The sequence below is a fragment of the Mustela erminea genome, chromosome 14 (genome assembly GCF_009829155.1).
Source record: "Mustela erminea isolate mMusErm1 chromosome 14, mMusErm1.Pri, whole genome shotgun sequence".
NCBI lineage: Eukaryota > Metazoa > Chordata > Mammalia > Carnivora > Mustelidae > Mustela > Mustela erminea.
In genome coordinates, this window is record NC_045627.1 from 85,050,397 (window position 1) to 85,069,123 (window position 18,727).

The window sequence follows — 18,727 nt, forward strand, 5'->3', positions numbered from 1 at the left end:
CGCGAGAAGCCACTGGCAAGCCCCTGGGCAGTGATGCATGTATTCATTTAGCGTTCTATCTCTAACTCCAAACACCATATTCTCAAACAGATGCCTAAAAAATGTCCTCAATTCTATGTATTTATTTAACATTTCCTGTTGTAACATTTTGCTGAAATTCTGTATTAAGCTCTGAAAGTGAACATAACTTTAAAGTAGTTCTCAGACACAGACACAATTTTAAGCACACTTTACCAGGCTAAAGTCTGTTCCTCATTATCAAAGACAGACAAATATGTTTTTGTCTGGTGGTTCCAAGGGTAAAAGAGAACACCTGTATTTAAAAACCAGGAAAGAAACTTGCCCTACACAGTGTTAACTTCAAGCATTTATTAAAACTGTCAAGCTTCAGGAAAAAGGAAAGACTATGGATACAGGGCCTCAGCAGTTCTAAACGAAACAAATTTAACATGGAAGATAGTAAAATTAATGGCATGAAATACAAGACAATAAATCACATATAATTCTTGTTTTCCAGAGGCAAGAGTAATGAAACCACAAGCTCACATTTCAAGCTTCAAACACTTCAAGTTTTACATTATATAACCTGCCGAAGTCACTGAATGCACACAGAAGGACATGTGTTAAGTGTTTCTCCCTCCTACTGCCTATTCCCTTATTACCAAAAAGAAAACAAACTCTAAGATAAAAATACATGCAAATAGTTATAAATTCATTTCCCATCAGCTTGTGGCAACTGAGATTCAAAATTTAACACAAATTTAGTACCATATCATCTTAATATTCCATATTCCACATAACATAATCTTCCACATCATATTAATATTCCATCCTAAAAATCCCTCCCCTTTCTTTAACAAAACTTCATGCTAATCTTAAAAAGAGTCTGTGAAAAAAAACAAGCAAATACTAGTCCTGGATTGTCAAGGTACTTTCCCAGAAATGCCTGTGCACTACATGAACAAACTGGCAGGTAAAATACTCCTTTAAACACATAAGAACAGTCTGCCAATGAACTCAAAATATTTGTGCATAGATTACAGATTCTCAGTTCTCACAAGATTCCCATGTAGTAGACACAGCACTAATTATAATTTCTTAACAGGGCAAGAAAGGATCCTGTCTTGGCACCAAAACCTTGAAAAAGGTAGAGCTGTCCTCAAGAATTAACAGGAAGCGGGGGGAGGGGGGTTCGGAGAAGGGGGTGGGATTATGGACATTGGGGAGGGTATGTGCTTTGGTGAGTGCTGTGAAGTGAGTGTGTAAACCTGGTGATTCACAGACCTGTACCCCTGGGGATAAAAGTATATGTTTATAAAAAATAAAAAATTTTTAAAAAATAATAAATAAATAAATAAAAATAATAAAAAAAAAGAAATGCAAATTAAAAACACATGCCTATTAGAATGCTATAATAAAGATAATAATAAACACAGAAAAAAAAAAAAAGAATTAACAGGAAGCATTTCTACTACAAAGTCCCTACTTTTTTTCTGTGCAACATTAAAAATAATTGTTCTATGTACAATGAAAAGATAAATCCTAAATACCCAAATGACCATTAGCAAGACACAGAAAGTATTTAGAGACTACAAAGTCTCATGTCAGATTTTTCAAAATACTGCTCCCATTTGCATATGACTGATTACTATTACTGCTGATGACCAGTCTATCAGTACACTAGTCCGAAGCACAATGTATATGCTTTCTGTTTGAGTCTCTAAATAAGAGATTATATAGCTTAAATGAAGAACTTAACTTTTATAGACTCATAAATGTTAGTACCTCACTGCCAGGATTTCTTGGAAAATTTTAGAAAGGACTCTGGATCTCAGGATATTATTTCTTTGTCCCTTGCCTATACAGTTAAAAGAAGAAAAGCGGGCAGTTCCCACAAACGGAACAGTAAAACACTGTAACACCAAGGGGGAAAAAAAAACCATTGAAATACATGAAACCCGAAGTAAGCACACATTAACAACACATGGCCATTTACCTTCACTGAATTCATCTAGCAATTCTTCCTTGGTCCAATTACAAGAGGTTATTAGAAAAAAGCCTTTCACGTTCAACGCCCCAGACAGGGATTTCACATACTGCTTCCTCTTCTCAATCGCATTGTCAGGATTAAGGCTTATGGCATCAAAAGTTCCTTTGTCAATACAAATATGAAATCCAGACAGCTTTGTGGAAAGATTCAAAAAGTCTTCTACCTATATTAAAAATCAATGTCTTTATGAGAACAATTAACACACAATCTTTCCTGAATTCAAGTGACAATCTGTAAAAGATTACGGATAAAAAAACCAATGAATTATGATGGCATTTTACATATAATAAATATATTTTCAACTTTATAGCTAACTTTTATGTGCTTCATTCTAAGATCATTAAAGCTAACATTAGTGGGAGACTAACACTATTTCCTGGACATTCCAAATCTCTACAAATTTGGAAACAAATCAAAGCCAGGTGTACGGCCTAATAATACCAGCACATAACAGAGCCTCCAAGCCCAGCTTATGAAAGTTATTTCCATCAAAAGTAGAATATTTGACATGTTCTTAAAGATGACAAAAACTATGCTGAACTCAAAACGGGTCATTAGAAATACGATGATTGATTTTTAGCTGATATGATTACCAGTTACGTGACTCAAAGTAAACTCAGTAAAATCAGAAGTTGCTCAGCCCTGACCAGCAGCTCAGCAAGAACTATAAGGATAAAATGAATGGCATAAAGCTTAAGAAATCAGAGGACTGGGGCGCCTGGGTGGCTCAGTGGGTTAAAGCCTCTGCCTTTGGCTTAGGTCATGATCCCAGGGATCTGGAATCGGGCCCCGCATCGGGCTCTCTGCTCGGCAGGGAGCCTGCTTCCCTTCCTCTCTCTGCCTGCCTCTCTGTCTACTTGTAATCTCTATCTGTCAAATAAATAAATAAAATCTTTAAAAAAAAAAAAAAAAGGAAAGAAATCAGAGGACTATTTAAACTGCAGTTACTTAACTTTATAAATACCATGCAGTTTAGGTTGTGGAAGTCACACATCAGCATATCATTCATTTTCAATAACCTATTAGTATATTTTAAGCACCTGAGCCAGTGATCCGCCACAATTTCATTTAATACAATACTTCGTCAGTGTACTTAATTCTGAAAAGCTACTTTGAAAAACTGAGCAACTAGCTATTATTCATACAACCTTAATACATTAATCATAAACACTGTATTACCTAAAACCCTTTGATTTTAAAATGTGGATCTTTATGTTTATCTACATTAGAACATGGTTTCTTTTCTCCGCCATCACACCAAAGTATTCATTATACCTGAAGCAAAGGATGACCACTATTCTTAGGAGCTAAGTTTAGAGAGGGTCCTATCTGAAACACCTGTATCAAAGTTCCCGTTCATTCAACAAGTATGTCGTGAACACCTATTAAATGCAGGGATTTCTCAGTCACTGAGAATATAATAGTAAACAAAAAAAGAAAGTGTCCGTGTATGAGACTATACCTTATGTTCTCTAAAGGGAGAAACAACAGATAAATAAGCTAAACAAATAACTTTAGATGAAGTGCTCTGAAGACAACAGAAACAGAATAATAAACACAGTGAGTGACAGGGAAGAGAAATGTTTTGGAAAAGGAGTCAGGAAAGGTCTCAGAAGGTGGTATCTGAGCACAGATGTGACTGATGAGAATGAGCCAAACAAGCTCAGATCTGGGGCAAGAATATTCCAGACAGAGCAGCAGGTAGAAAGACTGGAAAAGAACAAGCCCGACATGTTTCAGGAGCAGAAAGCAACCCAGTGTGACTGGAATACTGGTGAGAAGAGGAAACCAGGTGAGAAAGGAGGGGCTTTGTAAGGGGGGTGGGGACTCGGATTCCATTCTCAATGCAACGGGGACATTTTAAAAGATCACTCTGCTTGCCCTGTGGTAACAGAGGGTGGCAAGAAGAGCAATGGAGAGGCCACACAAGAGGCCACCGCAGCCACGGAGGCAAGAAATGATGGCGGCTCGGACTTCAGAGGGCACAGAAGAAACAGCAAGGAATGGGCACGTGCCTGATACACTCTGAAGATAAAACCAACAGAAGGAGACACAGGACTTAAGGCAAAGAGAAGCATCAAGGATGACTCTTCCGGTTTTAAGTTAATACAACAGGTGAATGGTGGTATCAGTAACAGAAATGGAAAGACGGCAGTAAAGCAGGTTTAAAGAGAAAGTAAGAGTTTCCTTTTGGACTAAATGAGAGACTACTGCTATCTAGGCAGAACCGTAAAATATGCATTTTTTAAGTCATTCTAGAGCTCAGGGCACCTGGGTGGCTCAGTTGGTTAAGAACTGCCTTCAGCTCACGTCATGATCCTGGAGTCCCAGGATCGAGTACCCACATCAGGCTCCCAGCTCCACGGGGAGTCTGCTTCTCCCTCTCATCTTCTCCCCTCTCATGCTCTCTCTCTCACACACTCTCTCTCAAATGAATAAACAAAATCTCTAAAAGATAAAAATAAAAATAAATAAATAAATCATTCGAAAGCTCAGAGAAGCCTGGGCTAGATCTATAAATCCAAGAGTCATCATCTCCTTATGGATCACAGGACACAAAAATAAACGAACTAATCTTTGGTGGCACTACACCACTTTACGTATCTACAACTTTTTGACCTAGTTAATCCAAAGTTAGCGGCCAGTATTTGTGTGTGTTCACAAACATGAGAATTAACACACTCATACATAAGGAAGAGGAGAAAATAACTTCCCCAAGCTGACTAGACTGAAAATTTTCAGTTACTTAAAGATGTTTCAATTTGGATTATTTGTAATTAATCCTTAATTTACAAGTTCAAAGATATTGTTAGCAAATATACTCTAGAAATGCTTAAACTTTATAACTTATATTTTAAAAAATTTATAGTAATATAATAGTTACCTTCAACTTAATGTTAGATAAACCCTCTTTCTCTATAATACTTCCAGAAAGCTGTATTGCAGAAGGTGAATAATCAATTCCGGTAATATTAGAGAAACCAAATTTTGCCTAGAGACAGAGAAACAATTTTATACTTTAGTTTAAAATAAAGTTTTAACATACTGCTTTGCTTATGAACTGTAACATTCCTTTAGGACTGGGACTGCTTTATTTACATAATAGATCAAGTGACATATACTATCCAATAATCTACAGTTTAAATTTTATTGTAGAATCTAAATAGACACTAAGAGTTCAAATTTATATCAAGTGACAATTCATTTGTTTTTATAGTATTTGGTTTCTATTCCAAAATAAAATTCATTCTCTCAAAGATAATGAGAATGTACGTGTAATATTTTTGCCTTCAAGCAGAAAAATGTAACATGAAACTTCTGATGTTGACATGCTCTAATTCACACATAAATCTGTCAAAAATTTTACTTAGCACAATTAAGTTATATGAATAAATGAAATGAATACGTAGTAAGTTCTTGAAAAATTTTCCTTCAGTATAACTACAAATCACAATTTTCAACCAGCCATGTGATTATTAACCACATTACATTTGTACAGTATTTTTTTGAAATGTTGACAAAAACTATGTGAGGTAGGTTGTTGGGCAAGTATTAATATGCCGGGGGGGCCTGGGTGGCTCAGTGGGTTAAAGCCTCTGCCTTTAGCTCAGGTCATGATCTCAGGGTCCCAGGATCGAGCCCCGCATCGGGCTCTCTGCTCAGCAGGGAACCTGTTTCCCCCTCCCTCTCTGCCTGCCTCTCTGCCTACTTGTGATCTCTGTCTGTCAAATAAATAAATAAAATATTTTTTTTTTAAAAAGTATTAAAATCCCCAAAGAATCAAGGCTCAGAGGACATTAAGAGTTTTGAGCCAAGAACTTTAGCGCCAGCTGTTCACTAGCTGTATGAACTTACCTAGAGTGTGTGAGCCTGTGGCAAAAAAAAAAAATGATGGCTTCCGGTCCTCACCCCACCCCTTAACACTGTGCCGAACATTTTTAGAACAATCAGGCTAAAGGTAATTTCAAAGGAAATTTGAAGAAGAAAAGCAGTGTAGCCTGAAATTCTATTCCTGCTCTTCACTATTTACCTAATTTATTTCCTTCAAAACTTAACCTACACCTACACCTTCCATTAAGACTACCTTGATTTTTCACCTAGTGGCTAATTGTAAACTCTAGTTAACACACAAATTATATCCCACAGAATTTTTTTCCCTTTGATTATTTTTATTTTAATCTCAAGGTCTACCATCCCCACTTTGATGCCAACTCTTTTAGTTGTCTCACTCCATACTCTTTGAGATCTTCATTTTCTCCCAGTTTTCTCTCAAATCCTTCTCTATCAGGAAGCCAGGATAATTCTATTAACTGACTCTTACCAGTTCCCTCTTCTCCCATGCCTATTTATTCTTACAACAGAACTTATAAAAATATCATATACAGATGTTTTAGGTTTCTAGAACAATCATTCAAAACCTCAAACTATCTGCAACATTTTTCCCATTTGGTTTCTGGCACTGAGTGAAAAATAAGCAGATATTCAAGGAAACAACAAATGATAAGAAACCAAGGGAGAAGAACTGACATTAGAAAAGACCACAGGAGACCCAAATAAAATAATGATCAGAAATCAATTTTAAAACAACTGAAATAAATGACAGTTCATGGAGAATTCTGAGACCTGAAAACTGTAACAAAGAACCAAATGAATAACAGAAATGAAAAAAGCAGTAATTAAACAGATTCAAGGGTAGGCTTGACAGTAGATTAAACACAGAAAAAAAATTAGTGAATTGTAAGAAAGGTCAAAAGAAAATACTCCTATTAGGCAAAGAACAAAAGGCACAATCAATTAAAAACAGGAAACAACATAAAAAAACAAAATATAACACTGTATAAAATCTAAAATAAATGTAATAGGACTCTCAGGAGAAGAAATGAGAGTGGGGCACGAGAGAAAATGGCATATGGGTCAGAATTTTCTAATACCAATGAAGGACCTCAAGCCACAGACTAAAAAAGCAATATAAATCTAAAGAAGATTGAAAAAGAAAAAGAAAACCAGTACTGTGTATCTGATAAAAACCCCAAACAGGAAAACCTCAGAAGCATCCACGGAGTGGAGGGTAGGGAGAAACACAGGAACAAGAGACTACCTTGGAAGACTAACAGTAAGACTGAAAGCTGACAATAAGTTATAAAGAATGGAAGCCAGAAAATAGCAAAGGAAAAACTGCAGTCTAAAATTTTATGCCCAGCAAAAAAGAAAAAAAACCATCAAAAATGTAGGTGAATCACTTAAAAAGCCCTTTTATAAGCAATGATGATTAACATCACAAAAACAGACAACAAAACATTATGTGCCACAGAAGCAAATATAAATGACCATCTATTAAGTTCATTAAAAAAAAAAAAAAGCAAACTGAATTTGTAAAAATCTCTGAATCAGAGATTATCAAAATTTTACTTTGAAGGAACAGGGCAGGGACACCTGGGCGGCTCAGTCAGTTAAGGCTTCTGCCTTCAGTTTGGGTCATGATTCCATGGACCTGAGATCGAGCCCTGCATGGGGCTCCCTGCTCAGTGGGGAGCCTGCTTCTCCCTCTCCCTGCTGCTCCACCTGCTTGTGCATTCTCATTCTCTCTCTCTCTCTCTCAGCCAAGTAAATAAATAAAATCTTAAAAAAATAAAAATAAATAAAGGAATAGAGCAGAGCAACCCTGTCGGGACCCCTCTCGTTCCTGAAAGGTTTTTTTTCCTGTATCCTTGCTTAATAAACTTCTATCATTTACTCACAAGAAGGAAGGAAAGAAGGGAGGTATGGAGGAAGCAAGGAAAGAAAGAGAGAAAGAAAAAGAAAAGAAAAGGAAGAAAGTAAAGAAAGAAAGTGAAGGCAGGCAGGCAGGCATAAATATTTTTGGGCTTTCCCAGCCATACAGTCTCTGTCCCAAATATTCAGCTCTACCACCACAGCACACATGCAGGTACAGACAATATGTATATAAATGCGTTTCAATCAGTATTTTTAAAAACAGAGGAAGGCCAGATTTGACCCTCAAACTGTAGTTTACCGTACCTTATTCTAGATCTAACTTCTGATCTACAAAAATACAGGGTGCAGAAAACATTTTAAATGACAGAAGTACAATTAGAAAAATCTACATCATGGAAAATCATTTGGGACTAATAAACTTTACCTTTTACAACAAAAACATCACATAGTTAAGTAAGGAAAAGGTGCAGGGAAAAAAAAGCCTTAGAGAGACTATCAACCAAATGCAGTATGTAGTCTCGACAGAATAGAAATTAGAGAAGAAAAAGTCCATGAACTTGAAGACATACCAAATCTGATCAACAGAGAAAAATAGGGGGAATAAAGATGAACAGAGCCTCACAGACCTGTGGAATACTATGAAAAGTTCTAACACTGCTATTTCCAGACTCCCAAAAGGAAAGAAGAGTGATATAAATATTTTTTCCCATCAGTGAGTATAATAATGAAGTTTTTCTTCTTTAGACTGTTAATATGATAGGTTATATGATTTTCGTATAATGAACTGGCATTGCAATCTCAGAATAAGCCCCATCTGGTCGTAGTATCTAATTCTGTTTATAATATCACTGAACCAATTCCTCAAAAACTGCAAACTCACTCAAATGAAATAAATAACCTTAATAGGACAATCAGAAATTCAACAAAATTCAACATGTATTCTAGAAATAGAAAGGAATCTCCTCAACATGATAAAGGACATCTAAAAAAAAAATCCTACAGCTGACACAACCAACCCTTTTTTTTTAAAGCCAATACATCTTTAATGGTGAAACGCACAGGTGGATTGGAAAACTAAAACTGGAACAAGGGAGGCATGTCCTGTTGTCACCACTTCTAATTAACATTGTATTGGAAGCTATATTTAATGTAATTAGGCAAGAAAAAGAAATAAAAGGCATGCAAATTAAAAAGGAAGAACTAAAACTTCCCCATTCATAAACAATGACTGTCTACATAGGAAAGCCCAGGAAATCCATCAAAAAAACTCCTAGAACTAATAAATGCAAGGTTACAGAGTACAAGGTCGATACAAAAAAATCAACCATATTTCTAGCAATAAACAATTACAAACTGAAATTCTTTTTTTTTTTTTTTAGGACTTTATTTTGGGACTCCTGGGCAGCTCAGTTGGTTAAGCATCTGCTTTTGGTTTAGGTCATATTCCCAGGATCCTGGGATCAAGTCCCACATCAGGTTCCCTGGTCAGCAGGGAGCCTGCTTCTCCCTCTGCCTGCTGCTCCCCCTGCTTATACACTCTCTCTCTCTGACAAATAAGTAAAATCTTAAAAAAAAAAGATTGTATTTATTTATTCAACAGAGAAAGAGACAGTGAGAGCAGGAACACAAGCAGGAGTGGGAGAGGGAGAAGCAGACTTCCTGTCAAACAGGGAGCCCAGTGCAGGGCTCGATTCCAGGACACTGGGATCATAATCTGAGCCGAAGGCAGACGCTTAATGACTAAGCCACCCAGGCGCCCCAGAAACTGAATTTCAAAAATCAATACCTTTAAAATACTCCAAAAAATATATATTGATACAAGTATAAAAATCTAAAAGGCTCTATATGCTGAAAATGAAAAAATGCAGATGAAAGAAATCAAGGCAGATCTAAATAAATGAAGAGACATAACATGTTCATGGATTAGAAGACTACAGATAGTAAAGATGTCAATTCTCATCGAATTACAAATTTAGTTCAATTCCAACCAAATTTTCAGCATGGATTCTTTTGCAGATAAATACAAACTGATTTTAAAATTTATTTGGAAAGGCGACAGCATTAGAATAGCCAAAACAACATTTGAAAAAGAAGGACAAGGGGCACCTGGGTGGCTCAGTCGTTAAGCATCTGCCCTCAGCTCAGGTCATGATCCCAGGGTCCTGGGTGTGAGATCCACGTCAGGCTCACTGTTCAGCAGGGAGCCTGCTTTTCCCTCTCCCTATCCCTCTGCCTGCCATTCCTCCTGCTTGTGATTATGCTCTCTAATAATAAATACAATCTTTTTACAAAAAATTACAAAAAGAATAAAATTTGCAGAATCCCACTACTCAACTTTTAAGGTTTACTAAAAAGCTACACTAATCAAGACAATGCGGTGTTACAAAGGGATAGACACATCAATGAAAAAGAGTCCAGAAACAGATACACAAAACTCTGGCCAACTGATTTTTGGCAAGAGTGAAAAGACAATTCAGTGAAGGAAGAGCAGTCTTTTTAACAAATGGTATTAAAAGAAAAGGACATCGGGGCGCCTCGGTGGCTCAGTCAGTTAAGCGTCTGCCTTCAGTTCAACTCATGATCCCAGAATCCCAGGATCAAGCCCACATCAGACTCCCCTCTTAGCAGAGAGTCCGCTTCCCCTCTGACCCTCCCCCATCACGCACAGGCGCACTCTGTCTCTCAAATAAAATCTTTCAAAGTTTTTAGGGCACGTGGGTGGCTCAGTGGTTTAAAGCCTCTGAATTTGGCTCAGGCCATGATCTCAGAGTCCTGGGATCGAGCCCCGAATCGGGCTCTCAGCTCAGCAGGGAGCCTGCTTCCTCCTCTCTCTCTGCCTGCCTCTCTGCCTACTTGTGATCTGTCATATAAATAAGTAAAAAAAAATCTTGAAAAAAAAATTTTTTGTAAACATTTTACTTACTTATTTGAGAGAGAATGAGTGAGAGAGAGCATGAGGAGGTCAGAGGGAGAAGCGGACCCCCCAAGGAGCTGGGAGCCCAATGCAGGACAAGATCCTGGAAGTCCGGGATCATGACCTGAGCCGAACCAACTGGGCCACGCAGGTGCTCCTTTAAAAAAAAATTTTTTTTTAAATAAAACAAAGGGACATGTATATAAAAAAAAAAAAAAAAAAGATTCTTGACTTGAACCTCATCTTATACAAAAATTAATTCAAAAAGGATCATCATAAAAAAGTAAAACTGTAAAAACTTTCAGGGGAAAAGAAACAAGAAAAAGTAGATTAGGCAAAGAGTTATTAGACATGACACCAAAAACACAATACATTAGGGAACCTGGGTGGCTCAGTCCTTAAGCATCTGCCTTCAGCTCAGGTCATGATCCAGTGTCCTGGGATTGAGCCCCACATCGGGCTCCCTGCTCAGAGGGAAGCCTGCTTCTCCCTCTCCCACTCCCTCTGCTTGTATTCCCTCTCTCGATGGCTCTCTGTCAAAGAAATAAAATCTTAAAAAACAACAAAAACACACAATACATTAAAGAAAAAAAAACTAGGGGTGCCTAGCTGACTCAGTCAGCGGAGCAAGTAACTCTTGACCTTAGAGTCAAGAATTCAAGCCCGGCGCAGAGATACTTAATAGAAAAAATATAAAGAAATAACTCAAACTGGGACTTTATCAAAATTTAAAATTTTACTTTTCATCTCTTAACAGAATAAAAAGAGAAGCTAGACTGAAGAGAAGTTAGAAAACATTTACAATTATGTTTCAGAGAAGACTTGTATTCAGAACATACAAAGAACACACAAAATTCGACAGTCAGAAAACAATTCAATCCAAAAATGAGCAAAAGACTGTAACAGAAATTTCACTGAACAATATATAAAGATAACAAGTAAGTACATGAAAACACGTTCAACATAATCAGCCATCAGAGAACTACACACTAAAACCATCATTAGACGCCACTATACACATATTAGAATGTCTAAAACAGCAAACATGGGCAATTGTGTCAGCAAAGATACAGACCAAGCGCAACCACCATACATTGTTTATGTATGTGAAATGTGAAAGCAAAATGGTACAACCACACAGAAAAGTGGCTTGGCAGTTTCTAATAAAGGTAAACACATATTTACATTAGCGAAATTAAACACGTTCATACCAAAATGTTTACACAAATGTTCACAGCAGCTTATTCATAATTGCCAAAAACTACCAACAATTCACATGTCCTTCAGCAAGTACATGGCTAAACAAACTGCGATATATCCATACATTGGCCACGTTTCAGCAATAAAATGAATACTGCTACGTACAAAAACGTGGATGAATCTCAAAAGTACTATGTTGAGCAAAAGAAGGGGAAAACTCAAAAGATGATAATACTGCATGATTCCATTTTATAGGACATTCTCAAAAGCACAAACTAGTGATGGAGAACAGACTGGCGGCTAGCAGGGGGAAAAGATGGGGTTACATAGGATGCACCTATTCTGTATCCTGACTGTAAAGGTGATTATATCAACCTGTACATGTGCTAAAATCCACACAACTCTATGCAAAAAAGTCAATGTTATAGTATGTAAATTTTTTAAATTTAACAGTAAATTATGAACTTGACACTAATAAAATGTTAACATCTAGATAAACAGATAAATTTGAAAAACACAATAAAAAACCCTCCATATTCCAGAGGATGTCACCAAGAATTCTTCTGAATGTTTAAGGAAGAAACAAAGCCAATTACAAGTTTTCCTAAAGAATAAAAGGAGAGTTTTCCCATCTTGTTCGGAGGCCAGCATAACCTTGATACAAAAACCTTACATGAAAATTTCTTGTGAAGAATATTACTTACTAATCTCTCTCATGAAACTATACAAAGGGTAAGCGAAATAAATACTACCAAATGAAATCCAATAATCTATGAAAGGGATGATACACAGCAATCAAACTTGGTTTATTTCAAGAATGGAAATTTGTTGTAAGAGTGACCAATTAAGGGCAAGTGGCTGGCTCAGTTGGTAGAGCATGCAACTCTGGAGCTCCAGGTCGTGAGTTCAAGCCCCACACTGGGTGCGGGGCTTACTTAGAAAATATTAAAAAAAAAAAAAAAATCCGTAAAATTTTTTTAATAAAATTGTCAATTAAGGGCGCCTGGGTGGCTCAGTGGGTTGAGCCGCTGCCTTTGGCTCGGGTCATGATCTCAGGATCCTGGGATTGAGTCCTATATCGGGCTCTCTGCTCAGCACGGAGCCTGCTTCCTCCTCTCTCTCTGCCTGCCTCTCTGCCTACTTGTGATCTCTCTGTCAAATAAATAAAAATAAAATCTTAAAAAAAAAAAAAAGTCAATTAAAAAAAAATAAAGACACCCTGTCCCCAAAACCAATCAATTCAACATTAATAAAGAAAAATCATCTAATCATCTCAATATCAAAAAAAGCAGCTGATCAAATTCACCACCCATTCATGATTAAAAACTTAAAGGGGAATATAAAGGAACACCCTCAATCTGATAAACTATCTAAAAAACCTATAACTAACACCATATGTAACAGTGAAATACTAGAAACCTTCCTCTTCTACTAGGCTATCTGCCTTCATATTTCTATTCAACACTGTATTCAAGAGTACAGAGCATTTCAATAAACAAGGTATCAAAGTTGAAATTGAAGAACTAAAACTACATGACATTACTGTACATAAAAAAATCTAAAAGAATCTATAAATAAACTATTAGAATTAATGTCTGAATTACCAGATATAAAATTAGTAGAGAAATCATTTGTGCTTTTATTAGCAATGAACTACTAGAAATTAATTTTTTTTTTAGATTTTATTTATTCAGGGGCGCCTGGATGGCTCAGTTGGTTAAGCCTCTGCTTTGGCTCGGGTCATAACCCCAGGATCCTGGGATGGAGTCCCATAACGGGGCTCCTTGCTCAGCGGGGAGTCTGCTCCACCTCGCCCTCTACCCCTCCCCTTGTTCGTGCTCACGCAAGCACTCTCTCTCTCTCTCTAGCACACACGCTCTCTCAAACAAATAAATAAATATCTTAAAACAAATAAATAATATATCTTAAAAAAAAAATCACAGATCTAAATGTAAAAGGTAGGGGGCACCTGCCTGGCTCAGTCAGTGGAGCGTGTGAGTTTAAGCCCCACATCGGATGTGGAGTCTACTTAAAATTTAAAAAAAGAAAGAAAATAAATGTAAACTTAAACATCTGGAAGACAAAATAGGAAAAAACCTGTGTGACCTTGGGTTAGGCAAAGAGTTATTATGTTCACAAAAACACAATCCATATGAGAAAAAAGTCAATAAACTGGACTTCATCAAAATCAAGAACTTCTGCCCTTCAAAAGATGCTATTAAGAGAATAAAAAAAGAAGCCAAAGACCAGGAGAACATATTTGGAAACCACATACCTGGTAAAGAACTTATATCCAGAATACATAAAGAATCCTCAACTCTTACCATTAAGCAAACAAACAACCCAGTCTAAAAATGGCCAAAAGATCTGAACCCCCATCACCAATCAAGATATACAAATGGCAAATAAGTACATGAAAAGGTGGTCAACATCATTAATTATTAGGGAGATGTTAATTAAAACCACAGTGAGGGGCTGCCTGGGTGGCTCAGCTGGTTAAGCATCTGCCTTCGGCTCAGGTCATCTGGGTACCTGGGATTGCACTGGAGTCAGCTCAGCAAAGAGTGCTTCTCTCTCTCTCTCTCTCTCTCCCTCTGCCCCAGCCCACCACCCCACCTTGCTCATGCTTGGCCGTGCATGCGCTCTCTCTCTCTCAAATAAATAAAATCCTAAAAAAAATAAATAGGGACGCCTGGGTAGCTCAGTCAGTTACCCCATCAGCCTCCCTGCTCAGCAGGAGCTGCTTCTCCCCCTGCCGCCACTCCCCCCGCTAGCACGGCATTCTCTCTCTCTCTCTCTCTCTCTCTCTCTGACTGACAAACAGATAAATAAAATCACAATGAGAAACAAGTACAGCTAACACCAAAAACAGCCTAACATGATGACAGACATCAGAATAGTGAAAGCTTTAGGAAGGAATGGGAGTGAGGAGTGCACAAAGGGGCTTCTTCTATGACACTAACAATGTTTGATTTCTTGATCAGTCTGGTGAGTTACACAAAGGTGTTCATTTTGTAAATGCTATATACTTAATGACCATTTTTCCATACGTACATCACACTACATTTAGTAAGTACACATTAAAAAAGAAAGTAACTTCCCTTAAGACTCCACCTGTAGGTGGCTTCACCAGTGAATTCTAGCAAACATTTAAGGAAGAAACACTAATCATTAATAAACTCTTTCAAAAAAATACATTCTCATTTAATGATGTCAGCATAACCTGTTACTAAAACTTGACAAGAACACCACAAAAAATTTAAATTACTGAGACAATCTTTCTCATGGGCAGAGTTGCAAAACCCTAAACAAAATATTAACAAAGTGAATCCAATGATATATATAAGTTGGAATCATTCCAGAAATGCAATTGACATTTAAAAATGATGAATGTAATTCATCAACACAAACAGGCTAAAGAAGAAAATTCATATGATTATCTCAACAACAGGAAAAACATTTGATAAATAACAATATTTATAAGAAACACACACACTCACTCTCTTTCAGCAAAGGAGGAATAGAAAGAAACTTCTTTAGTCTGATACCAAGTGATCTACAAAACAAATTTACAAGCTAACATCATACCTAACAGTGAAACTTTCAAAGTAATCTCTGGAAAGGGGAAAAACGACAAGGATGTCTTCTGTTACCACTTCTTTTCAACATTCTACTAGAAGTCCGAGACCGTGTAATAAGAGAAAAGTTATAAAGGATTGGAAAGGAAGAAAGAAAATGACCATTATTCAAAGTCTGCATAATTACACAGTTAACTATTGAACAACACAGAGGTTAAGAGTGCTGACACCCCATGCAGTCAAAAATTTGCATTTAACATTTGATTCCCACAAAACTTTACTAATCATCTATGGGTATTTAAGGGTTGGGTTAAGACTGGGATTTAAAGGTTGGGGCTTGGTTTTAGTCAGTTTTTTTAAAGCGAGAGTGAGCCGGAGGAAAGGGCAGAGAGTGAAAGCGACTCCTAAGCAGACACCACACTCAGTACAGAGCACGACACCATGCTCAGTCTCACAACCCTGAAATCATGAGCTGAGCCAAAAATCAAGAGTTACACGCCTAGCAGAGTGACCCACCAGGCACCCCATAGCCTATTGCTGAGTGGAAACCTTACTGATAAAATAACAATCAATCAACATGTACTTTGTATGCCATGTGTATCATATACTGTATTCTTACAATAAAGTTAGAGAAAGGAAAAGATTAAGAAAATCACAAGAAAAATACATTTTAGAACTATACATACATTTATTGAAAAAAATTCCACAAATAAGTGGGCCTGCATAGTTCAAACTGCTGTTGTTCAAGAGTCAACTGTATATGTAAAAATATGAAAGAATCTACTTTCTCAAAGTCTCAAGTCTCAAAGTCTCAAAGGATAAATCATTAGCTTCTACAAATAAACTACTAAAATCCAAAAGAATCTGCAGGTAAACAAGAGAATGAATAAAGCTGAGTATAAATAAATCTTATACAGCAATGAAAATGAATGTGTTACTACTACACACAACAACTTGAGTGACTCTCACAGAAAGTGGAGAACACACTGGAAAGCAAACTGGAGTCCTCCACGTATACATTCAAAAACAGGCAAATTAATCTCTAATGTTAAAACTCCTTGCCATTAGTGGCTTCCTTTAGAGAGGAAGGAGAAAGTAATTTAGAAAGGACTGGTAGGGAGTTCAGGGGAGTTTCTAGAGTCTGTAATATTTTTTACTTCTTGACCAGGGCAATAGTTGATAGGTGACTACAGTTGTGTTCACTTTGCAGAAATTCACTGAGCCACATGCTTTTGATTTGTGCACTTGGACATACATACATTATACCTTAAGCTTCAAAAACATTTACCGAAGTTTTTTCTAATCATACTCCACTGCTTAAAACATTTTAATGGCTTCCCCTAACCTAAAAGTAAAATCTAACAGGTTAGACGTGGTATATGATATGGCTCCTACCTTTAAGTTAATCCTCGCCTCCGTCCATCCCATCAATACACTTTATATTCTAACTTCCCGAATTATTTACATCCCCAGTACATGCTACTGCTTCAAACCTTCACATTTTTATTTATTTATTTATTTGTTTGTTTATTTTTAGCAATCTCCACACTCAACATGGATGGGGCTTAAACTCACAACTCCAAGATCAAGAGCTGCACACTCCACAAACTAAGCCAGCCAGGCACCCCCGACCCAAATCTTTAAATATTTCCACTGTTTGAAAGTCTCTCCCTCTCCCACACTCACCACATCCTGCCCCTGCAATTTCCACCCAACGTGGATATTAGCTCCTCCAGGACCCTTCCTATCTCTGCTCCCCCAAATTAACCGCCCTCTTTTCTATACTCAGTCATCTATTATCACACATATCAACTTACAGCATTAATTGTTTATATGTCTGTCTATCCTCTATTGTATTCAAGTACAAGGTCTATATTTTCAGGTTGCCAATGCCTAGCACAAGGCCTGGCATGTGGAAGCCATTCAATAAATGTCACCATTATGTATATATCCGTTTACATTAAGACAGTAAAGCCATCTAGGAGGAAGCCTAAGTTTTATAATTTTCTCCATAGTACAAGCCACAGCCATGAGCACACAACAGGTACACAACAGTGATGGTTTCGTGCCAAAATTCAGTTCCATAGAAAAAATACGCTCTTCGAACCATATGCACATAAGGTATTTATGTCCTACAAGAAGCGTAAAAAGTCACCTTTCTTTTATACACACAGATTTCCAGAGTTCTGAGCTAAAGAAACCAATTAAGATCACCTTGTCAAAAGCTTTAGGAAAAAAACTACAATACACTACACCCAGAGAAATTAAGTGGCTTGCTCAAGGTCAAGACTAAGGCCAGAAGGGCCAAAACTGGACTCAGATCCCCTGGCTTCTCATTTAATGCTTTCTCACAATCCATGCAGCCTCCCTTTTCTACTGTGTACTTCTCAAAGTAAGTGGTACAACTCCTCTACTACTTTGTTTATTTATTAGTTGTTTGGTTTTTGGTTTTTGGTTTTTTTTTTGCTCTTCTACTTTAGATTAACATAATTAGTATCCTCACTTCCAAGATTTCTTTTTTAATTTCACTTCAAAATTTGGCTTTAACACATGAATACTAAAAGTACCAACAAGTTCAACCAAGAAAACACCATTTCCAGTTCCAATATCAAGCACTGAAGCATCCAATGGAATCTTGCGGTTTTGCATCCACCTTATTAGCCGATCCATACTCTCTTCTCCAAACCTATTAGAAACAGAGAATCCGTTATTCAAAGACCAGAGGAATATAGAGCAAAGATTATAACTATATTCCATTTAAGCAGCTTATACAATATGCTCAATTAAGCCTTTTTTTGAAAGAAGACGTAGCATCTGTGGCTGCTTAAGCTTCACCTGTGCTATTACTGAAGAGAGTATGCTTCCAAGAATAGGACACAACAGATAAGATCAATATGTTACTTATTAACGTTTCACTACATCAGCATCAGCACTTGTATATGCTGATGGCTCAAAATGTTACTGCTCATTGAACAAGGATGATCACAGGATGATAGCAACTTCCTAACACACGTTTCCCCCACTAATGGCAAGTAGAGCACTGCTATGAAATCTTTCCTAAGGCAAAATGGCACAAAGCAAAGAAACAATGACCAGTAATTTATGTGGTAGAATTTTTCAGCATTCCCAGACTCCAAAAATAACCTGTCTTAGGCCTGATACCACAAGACACGTCTTGCTAACACAGGCACAAAATAAATCAAGATAAAGCACAGACGCTCACAGACACTGTTCAAAGCTATGGTGGCCTTGCGCTGGGATGCTGAGTGT

General features: G+C 37.1%; 1 protein-coding gene across 3 annotated transcripts in view; it reads right to left on the reverse strand.

The window, feature by feature from the left end:
* Window positions 1-18,727, reverse strand: part of EEF1AKMT2 (EEF1A lysine methyltransferase 2) — a 70,602-nt gene that overhangs the window by 50,158 nt on the left and 1,717 nt on the right. For 2 of the 3 annotated variants that reach the window (XR_004278540.1, XM_032312304.1), the window contains exons 3-5: window positions 18,029-18,143; window positions 4,935-5,042; window positions 1,997-2,213 (exon numbers count right to left, since the gene is read on the reverse strand). Coding sequence is in view for 2 of the 3 variants with exons in the window: in XM_032312304.1 (XP_032168195.1) it covers window positions 1,997-2,213; window positions 4,935-5,042; window positions 18,029-18,143 (440 nt within the window). In the remaining variant the exon portion in view is untranslated. Of the gene's footprint in view, window positions 1-1,996; window positions 2,214-4,934; window positions 5,043-18,024; window positions 18,144-18,727 lie in introns of all 3 variants that reach the window. The other variant, XM_032312306.1, reaches the window with a different exon arrangement.